This window comes from Nicotiana tomentosiformis, chromosome 2 (assembly GCF_000390325.3).
Source record: "Nicotiana tomentosiformis chromosome 2, ASM39032v3, whole genome shotgun sequence".
Taxonomy (NCBI): domain Eukaryota; kingdom Viridiplantae; phylum Streptophyta; class Magnoliopsida; order Solanales; family Solanaceae; genus Nicotiana; species Nicotiana tomentosiformis.
This window is the reverse complement of record NC_090813.1, coordinates 99,395,304-99,404,635: the sequence shown is the minus strand read 5'-3', so window position 1 is coordinate 99,404,635 and position 9,332 is coordinate 99,395,304. Positions and strand designations below refer to the sequence as shown.

At 36.0% G+C, this 9,332-nt stretch overlaps 1 protein-coding gene across 5 annotated transcripts; it reads right to left on the bottom strand.

Moving 5' to 3' along the window:
- On the bottom strand, nucleotides 1-9,089 carry LOC104112186 (uncharacterized). 5 transcript variants are annotated; one of them, XM_009622038.4, is made up of 7 exons: nucleotides 8,184-9,086; nucleotides 7,990-8,098; nucleotides 7,148-7,246; nucleotides 6,613-6,680; nucleotides 1,433-1,576; nucleotides 1,229-1,294; nucleotides 1-298 (listed from the first exon to the last, which is right to left on the bottom strand). In XM_009622038.4, the coding sequence occupies exons 2-7, from the start codon at nucleotides 8,045-8,047 to the stop codon at nucleotides 269-271; spliced, it is 465 nt and encodes a 154-aa protein (XP_009620333.1). In that variant the 5' UTR covers nucleotides 8,048-8,098; nucleotides 8,184-9,086; the 3' UTR covers nucleotides 1-268. The 5 variants fall into 5 exon arrangements, with proteins under 5 accessions (XP_009620333.1, XP_033516150.1, XP_009620332.1 ...); XM_033660259.2 differs by lacking the exon at nucleotides 1-298 and having other exon boundaries at nucleotides 1,040-1,294; nucleotides 8,184-8,275; nucleotides 8,506-9,088; XM_009622037.4 differs by lacking the exon at nucleotides 1-298 and having other exon boundaries at nucleotides 1,040-1,294; nucleotides 8,506-9,089.
- Nucleotides 9,090-9,332: the final 243 nt, after the last annotated feature.

Sequence of the window (9,332 nt, the reverse complement as noted above, 5' to 3'; positions counted from 1 at the left end):
TAAAAAATTAACTTGGAAATGAATAATAAAAAATTAGAGATCAAATCATCAAATTATCCGGTTACGTACAACTCTTCTACTTCAATGCAATTTTTTCTTTACAATAATAAAAAAAAAGTATTACTTATATGTAAATACTTATTCCTACTTTGCAAGTCAAGAAAAAATATCAAATAAGTAGCTATTTACTACTTATTTGTAAGTTTCCCTATCAAATCAGCAACTTTCCTTCAAGATTCTCAAAATCAAATGCTTCTTGTCAAATCAGTCATTCAGTAAACAGGATCTTCCTATCAGTCTGTCAAAATAATGGCCAATCAAGAACATGTTATAGTCTGCGGAGCTTATTTCCACGAAGGAAATCAAAACTGTCAAGGATGCAGGCTATCGCACATTTTTCCTCCACATAGGGCACATGATTACGCCGTTGTTCATAGGATTTTTACAAAAATATTAATCAATCGATGGCTTAGGACGACGACTGACGCACAGTTGCCAGCACTTTTTGAAAACAGGGTTTTAGAAGCAAGATTATATGAGGCTGATCCCATTGGGGGATGTGCCTGGAGGCTTCATTTAAGAAACCAAATAATCCAAGAGCGAGAAGAAGAGATAATTGAATTACAGCAAGAAAATCATCAGTTGCAGCAAGAAATTCAACAATTACAGCAACAACTGACACATTTACAGCACTTGTAAGTGATAGGACATCTGAAAATCACACACAATATATGACCTTTGAAATCTTGAATGTCCCTGCAAATTTTTATTTTATTTTTTAAATCTGGACTATATGTTAACAGCCTAATAAGTTATAGTATTCTTGGGTTTTCCTGGAAATATGAGTTTGCCAAATCGGCCACAAACGTTCATATTACAATTCGAAAAAATGTTACACAATTTTGTGATTTTTTTTCTTCCATTTGAGGATCAGTGTACTGTATGTTCTTGAATTTTTTTACTGTATGTTCTTGAATTTGAATTCTTCCATTTTGTGAGTTTATAGCACTGTATGTTCTTTTGATCAAGATTCAAATAGTATGTGCTCAAGTAACTCTTTATATAAAAATCCAAATCCCTGTAAGCATCTTGCATATTACAAGGTGAAAAATGGTTTGAGTGGGTACGATATGATCCAAGAATGTTTTAAGAAAACCCCATATGGTAGGACCACATTATTTGGAGAGTCCACGCAATATAGACAAAAACGGTTAGAATAAATGCTCACCCTTCGTACAAAAGCACCAAAGTCGGTCCCACAAGCAGTACACTTTCGAACTGCTTCGTCAGGAACCTGCATGAGAAAAAACGGGCTAAAGAGAAAATAGAGTTGCCAATTTTACATCCTTGCACAAGTTCCATTCAGCAGAAATAGAAGGAAATTCTGCAACTAAAGAGTAAAGAAATAAATAGCAGTTGAATTATATCTAACCCAGTGATCTTTCTCTTCATTGAGGGGCCTCATCAACTTCATCCAATCAAAACCTTTTCTCAGCAGCTGACTCAGATCCCTTGATTGAGTCTGAAGGCCTACTACTCTCGCCCATTTCCTTGACCTAAACACCAGAATACCAGCCTGAGCACATGCTTATGACTAGTTTAGAAGAAATATTGAAGCAATTAGAAAATGTACCAAATACAGTTGACAGCAAAGAGAAGGATCATAGAAAACCAATTTCAGGAGCTCACAATCATGATTCTATCTAAATCCTAAGTCAAACAAGAAGAGAACACCAGCTAAAACTATAACAAAAAAATTATTGAACCTTAAAAACTTAATGTTGTCTATAGTGAAATGCCCATGTCCAAATCAGAGGTACCTAGATGTAGTATTTGTAGTGGATATGAGGGTAGATTTTACATGTGTTTGATCTGTTCATCAGTGTTGTGTTGTTTGTCACCTGAATCAAACCATGTCCTTTTGCATAGTCAGTGTAAAGCTGGGCATGAGATTTCAGTGGACATGGAAAGGGCTGAGCTTTATTGCTCAGTGTGTTGTGATCAGGTGCATGATCCTGATTTTGATAAGGTTGTGATGTGTAAACACATAATGGGGTTGTGGAGACTGGAGAGTGAGTTGAGGTTGAGCAAGAGGAGAAGGTTGAGTTTTGGGATGGATTTAGATTCAAAGAATATGAAGACTGATTTCAATAATCGAATGTCAATGCAGGGTTGTTCCTCCTCCTCCTGCAGACCAGCACCCTGGAGGTGGCCCACCGCCTCAAGAAGTTGATATGTAAGTTACATGACTCCTGCTTCTATTTTGTGGCGCTTATGGACTGAGAGGAATCAAAGATGCTTTGATGATATTTCAACTGCCAGATGCCAACTTAAGGCTAGATGTTTAGTTTTCCTTTTTAGTTGGGTTAACCATACCCCTGTATATAATCCTGACCTCTTTTTGGAATTTATCAGTTCCATAATCCTCTGATTGTTTTTGTCTACATTATGAGCTGATACTTGTCCTATTTTGTAATTCTGCATCCTCTGGATGCTTTTGTTATTATCTTACACTTACTTCATCCAAAAAAAATATAAGTTACATGACTGAGATGAATAAACCAACCCTAGTACATGCTTATGACTAGTTTAGAAGAAATATTGAAGCAATGAACAAATGTACCAAATACGGTTGACAGCAAAGAGAAGGATCATAGAAAACCAATTTCAGGAGCTCACAATCATGATTCTATCTAAATCCTAAGTCAAACAAGATGAGAACACCAGCTAAAACTACAACAAAAAAATTATTGAACCTTAAAACTTAATGTTGTCTATAGTGAAATGCCCATGTCCAAATCAGAGGTACCTAGATGTAGTATTTGTAGTGGATATGAGGGTAGATTTTACATGTGTTTGATCTGTTCATCAGTGTTGTGTTGTTTGTCACCTGAATCAAACCATGTCCTTTTGCATAGTCAGTGTAAAGCTGGGCATGAGATTTCAGTGGACATGGAAATGGCTGAGCTTTATTGCTCAGTGTGTTGTGATCAGGTGTATGATCCTGATTTTGATAAGGTTGTGATGTGTAAACACATAATGGGGTTGTGTAGACTGGAGAGTGAGTTGAGGTTGAGCAAGAGGAGAAGGTTGAGTTTTGGGATGGATTTAGATTCAAAGAATATGAAGACTGATTTCAATAATCGAATGTCAATGCAGGGTTGTTCCTCCTCCTCCTGCAGACCAGCACCCTGGAGGTGGCCCACCGCCTAAAGAAGTTGATATGTAAGTTACATGACTCCTGCTTCTATTTTGCGGTGCTTATGGACTGAGAGGAATCAAATATGCTTTGAAGGAATTTCAACTGCCAGATGCCAACTTAAGGCTAGATGTTTAGTTTTCCTTTTTAGTTGGGTTAACCATACCCCTGTATATAATCATGACCTCTTTTTGGAATTTATCAGCTCCATAATCCTCTGATTGTTTTTGTCTACATTATGAGCTGATACTTGTCCTATTTTGTAATTCTGCATCCTCTGGATGCTTTTGTTATTATTATACCACTTACTTCATCCAAAAAAAATGTATGCTACATGACTTATCACTGTATATGACAGAAGGATAATAAGACTTTATTCATAAAGAATGTACTGACATTATTATTAAACAAATGCAGGGAACCAAATGGCATGGAGCCTCAGGATGACATAATTCCTGATTTTGATGACGCTGACCAAATGATAGACATTAATGAACTCCTTGCCCCATCCCCTGACCCGGATGGAATGATAGACGAATAACTTCCGATGCGTACTAATTGTTGAGGGTTGTAAATTTGTCGTTAATATGCTTTGGCGCATTTCTATAGAATACAGGAGAACACGACATAAACTTTAAGACATTTCAGAGCTATACTAGTGCTGAGTATACAGAGGAAATTTGACTTGACTCCGTAAACAATAGCTGTATCCACTGAGTTTGGCAATACTTGTATCCACTGAGTTGCTTAGTCTTAACAATAGCTGCAACCATGTGAACTATCCAAGCATATTTTTGTTTAACAATAAACTAACATAGAATAACACTATATTGTTCGGTGTTCGTGTGAAAATCTTCTAACGACACATCTCCAAGAAGCTTAGCGAGAATTTTAGACACGTGGGTTCAAACAGTATAGAGAAGACAAAAGATAGTGTTATGAAAACATGATCATATTGGCCCGACGGTGGGGCCTTATGCGAAGTGTCCATCCCAATAGGGACATCACACCCTCTACTTCAAGTGAAGCGATATATCGACTGATATTATTATGTCTTTTATATTTAATAAGTGGAAGTAAAAACAATATTGTTTTTACTTCACTTTAAATAATGTTCTTTTAGGTTCGAATGTCATCTTTCTGGTACAATTGTGATACACACTAATCTTCAAAATATAAACAAAACATACTTTGCGACTTTTCTCTTTGAGGTTATTTTCATATTATAGTTAATTCACAAATCTGGGCAAGATTCAAGTAATTGCTAAAACCCTAAGCGGAAAAATCATTTAACAAATTTAACTATTTAATTAATAAATCTCAATCTTTGGCAATTAAAATTTTCATCTATTACTCCAAAGTTTCTAATAATTAGTTTTTATTTTTTACTTTTGCAATTAGTAAACACTTACTTATTTTTACATAATACATAAGCAAACTTTAAAAATTGTACAATTGCTCACAAAAAAACAATACAGAATCTCGAATAAGTAATCATATAAACAATATAATAATATAACCCTATATCAATAAATACAACACGAAATTACAAACATCAAACATATGGAAGCTAAGCATATAAATAACAACAATAACAACAATAACGACAACAACAACAACAACAACAAACCAGTATAATCCCACTAGTGGGGTCTGGGAGGGTGCTTTGTACGCAGATCTTACCTCTACCCTGGTATAGAGGCTGTTTCCGGTAGACCCTCAGCTCCCTCCCTCCAAGAACTCTCCACCTTGCTCTTGGGGTGACTCGAACTCACAACCTCTTGGTTGGAAGTGGAGGGTGTTCACCACTAGAGCAACCCACTCTTACTAAACATATAAATAACAAATAGTAATAATAACTAGTATATAACAAAATAAAAATTCACAAATACACACAATACTGGTAAATTCAGATTGGATGCATTATTCTATCCATTTTTTAATTTCCTTTCTCCTTGTTTAAGAGCAAACTATGAATTGATTGAAATTCTTGATAACACTTCAGATCCCTCTCCAACCTTAAAAAGATATATAAATTCTGGTTATGATAATTGAACATGGGCCAATATATGATTATAATGGAATATTTCAACTAAAGAGGGTTAATACAAATATTGATGAAAAAAATAGCCCAAGAAAGACCTCTTGTTCTCAATAATCTTATTATGCTTAAAATTTTCGGTTTTCCCCGCCAAGAGGGTCATACCAAATATCTTTTCTCATTTAAACTCTTATGACATCTGTTACGTTGTTCATCTATATGCAGGTTAAAGTCCTAATTACCATTGATGAAGAAGAAAGTGGAGGTCCACCAGTGTAGCTAGAGACTTTAATTTTAACAGGTTTTTCGAGGCCTCAGCAATCATTCCTTTGCCTCCGGGATTTGAATTCATTACCCACGGAAAATCATCCCTTCATCAAAAAAATCGCGTGAAAATAAAAGCAATTTCAGCTTCATTCAGGTAAGATGATGAAACCCCCCAATGCAATATTTCAGCAATTTCAGTTATTGACATGTATAACACAGGGATTTTCCTCAGTACATAGATTGTGTAACTTACCTTGTTTGTGACCGCAGCTGGATGAAGCGTGCTGGCACCTGGGCTGGCCAGGATTGAAGGAGGAGCCGAGAAGCAAGATTGGGTAGCGACGCAGAAAAGGAGAGGGAGATAGCAGAGAGGCAGCAAGGGGAGTGAGGAGTGCAAGGAACAGCCTTTATTTGGTTCTTTAAAACAAACAAGCGTGTTTTGAAGCCTTCCGTATAAAAATTAAACAAGTGACCGGTGCAAAGAAAAATTTAGAAACACCACTCCAAATTTTAATCTTAATGACGCTTGACCACTACTCTAAGTCATTGTATTTGTCAAGCAGGCTCAACATGCATTATAAGTAACCTTTTCTAATAACAATTAAAGTGAAATTTTTCGTAAGTGGGTTCAGTTGAATCCCCTTTGTTGGACATAGGTCCCCTTTGGCTTTAATACACTAACCTAATGAAACTTTCCTCTCTTCTCTTAATCACAACTCTAAGCAAACATGGACATACCCAAAGGAAATTCCAAAGTTTACAAGACATAACTTCAGCCGAATTCCCTAAAGATTCACAAACACAGATTCAGACATTAAAGTCATCTATGTACACCAACAACGCCTCAACCCAAAGCGAGTTAGGTCGAATTCAAACCTCTGTGGATGCCTAGCACTAACTTTTCATATTATCAAGAAAAAGAAGGTAAGGTAGCAAAGGCTTCATTCTTTTCCTTTTTTTTTCGGATGAAGTAAGAGAATTTCATTAAAAGGAACCATGAATATGCATAGCAAAAATATACAACATACTGAATAACTAAGGAGCAGAAACAATCCAAACAAAGTTGAATACTAGTCACAGGGCCAAGCAAAGGCTTCATTCATACCTGATAATTGACTTTAAAACATCCAAGAAGCCGACAGAACTCATGATAGTTATCGTGATGAGCCAGACCTGTTCCGAGAAGGGGGAAGGAGAATCATTTAATCAGATTCTATAGCAGAACATAGGAAATGTAACACTCTAAACCATCATCCGCTTGCTAACCTAGATGATGCTAAATCAATAGGAATCAGCTTATGTTCATGTTCCTTGCTGCCTCCCCCTCCTCCTCCCCCGCCCCATATCAAAAGATAGGAGAAAAAGAAAGTAGGAGAGAAATGTTACTCCCTCCGTCCCAATTTATGTGATGGTGTATGACTGGGCATGGAGTTTAAGAAAGAAAGAAAGACTTTTGAAACTTGTGGTCTAAAACAAGTAGTAGATACTTATACTACAAATCACCTCATTAAAGATAAAATGGAAGTTCAAAGTTAAATTGTTACCAAATATAGAAATGTGTCATTCTTTTTAGGACAGACTAAAAAGGAAAGAATATCATATAAATTGAGATGGAGGAGTACAAAACTCAAAAGACCTACCTGATTTAGCAAGCATAATGCATCCATTGATATCATCTTTACCGAGTTTTTGCAAACCAAGTAGAAACATCATATGCTCCTCCTCAGTCCAGGGAACCCCTGCAATTAAGTTTTAAGTTATTTCAAGAACCAACATGGCAAGAAACCCTATTTCAATATAAACCCCTGAGAAGCAATACCAGCAGTTTATCAACTTTGGCACTTCTGGAAAACATAACCACACAATAAAGAAGAGAAAAGTTCCATTAATTTAAAAATAAATCATTGCTATAAGTGCATCCCCACTTGTGGGATAATACTGGGTTGTTGTTGTTGTTGCTATAAGTGCATCTGTAAAAACAGAAGAGTAGCAAATCAAGAAAGTTTGATACAACTAAGCATGAAAATACAAATAACTTTCTTCCTCTCTCTCTCTCTCTCTCTCTAGAAATGAGAACAGATAGTTAAGAATGTGCAAATCTCCACCCATTTCAAATCCCAAAAGCCACCGGAAGAGATCAAAAAATTGCAAGGAGCTCAAGCATTATACCAACAAAATTCTCAGTCTGCATTAAACAAGAGCGGTCAAATGGATGTCCAACGCATCATTGAAACAACAGTGAACTAGGTTTCAAGCAACTCATATAAATTAGCGTTAAGTGACAAGTTGATCAGTCATTCTTATGCTATGTCTGGTCACTGAGGAAAGAGGAATATGATAAGAGTACAAATAACTTGATTCTCAAAAAAGGAACTACGAAAATCCCAACTCATAAAAGTGGCAAAGTTTTGCAATAACTTCCCCTTGCCAATGAAGTGATCCCGGGAAAAAAAGAAAGAAACAAAAGAAACATGTCACATACCTTGTTTACACATTTCATTTTGATTGAACGAAAGTTTGACAGCAACTAATGCTTGCATTACGGTAGGCTGCCTATATTACACCCCTTGGGGTGCGGCACTTTCCGGACCCTGCGTGACAAGGGATGCTTCGTGAATCGGGCTGCCCTTTTGTTTTTAAAGTTTGACAGCAAATTGAATAGAGAAAAAGATAAACCTTTGTTAAACTGAAAGCCCCGAAGATCTTTTTTTTCTCTTACAGATCAAAATTATCAACTTGAAACACATCTTCATAGTAGTATCTCTTATCTGCACATTCATTTATAACAACAAATAGTACCAAAAAATTGCATCTTTTTAGACAAATTACCAAAATATCCCACCTTTTCTCTTTTAAAAAATAGAAACTTTAATCACAATTCACAAATCTCATATTTGTAGACATTTAATAACCCAACCAAGAACAAAAAATATGCAATTTCTACAGACCCAAAAGAGAAAACTTAACAAAAAAGCTAAAATATAATAAAAAATCAAACCCTTTTTCCTTTCATGGCTAGAGGAAGAACCAGCAACAAAACCTTCAGAAACATAACCAGGTGCATCACCAGGTGAGTCGTGAACGTCACCGTTTAGTGGACCACTGCTACTAGCAAAATGGGTCAAGTTACCCATACTAGCACTGTTTCGGATCAACCCATCAGTCCATCGGACCCCAAATAACCTCACACCTCTATTTGGACAAGTCCTTGAGTTATGTCCGTTAGTACTGCAATGTGAACACCGATGGGTCATGGCTGAAAAAACCCGAATTCCAATCAAAACCCAGATGTAACCCGATCCAATCAAATCCAAAAACAAGATCCAAATCCGAATGGGTACTTTTTTACATGATCCAAGAAAACAGCAACAAGAAAAAGAGATAATTCTGGGGTGATTAGTATATGATTGAAGTTTTTTTATTTTTGTTTTTTTTTTTGCTAGAATCGAAGTTGTGTGGATACAGATATAGATCTAGTGAGAGAAAGTTTGTGTATTTTGAGGAAGAAATGGAGTTATAGAGAGAGAGAGGAGGATGTAGACGACAACATAAAAAAGTTCTAGGTTTAAGGTAGAGATAAGAAAGGAAACAACTTGGTATAACTGAGGTGGCAATGTAGTAATTATGTGAGGTAGGTGGCTTCATTTTTGCGTAGTAGAAAATATTTTTGTAGATAATGTACTTTTATTTTATTTTATTTTTGGTTGAAAGGATATTTATATAGCTAGCAAAAAATTACACAGTTAAGTCATTGTTGGGGGTACTGTAAGACCACTAATGCAGCAATGTTTTGGAGAATTGTTTTCATATTACAACCCACAAAAA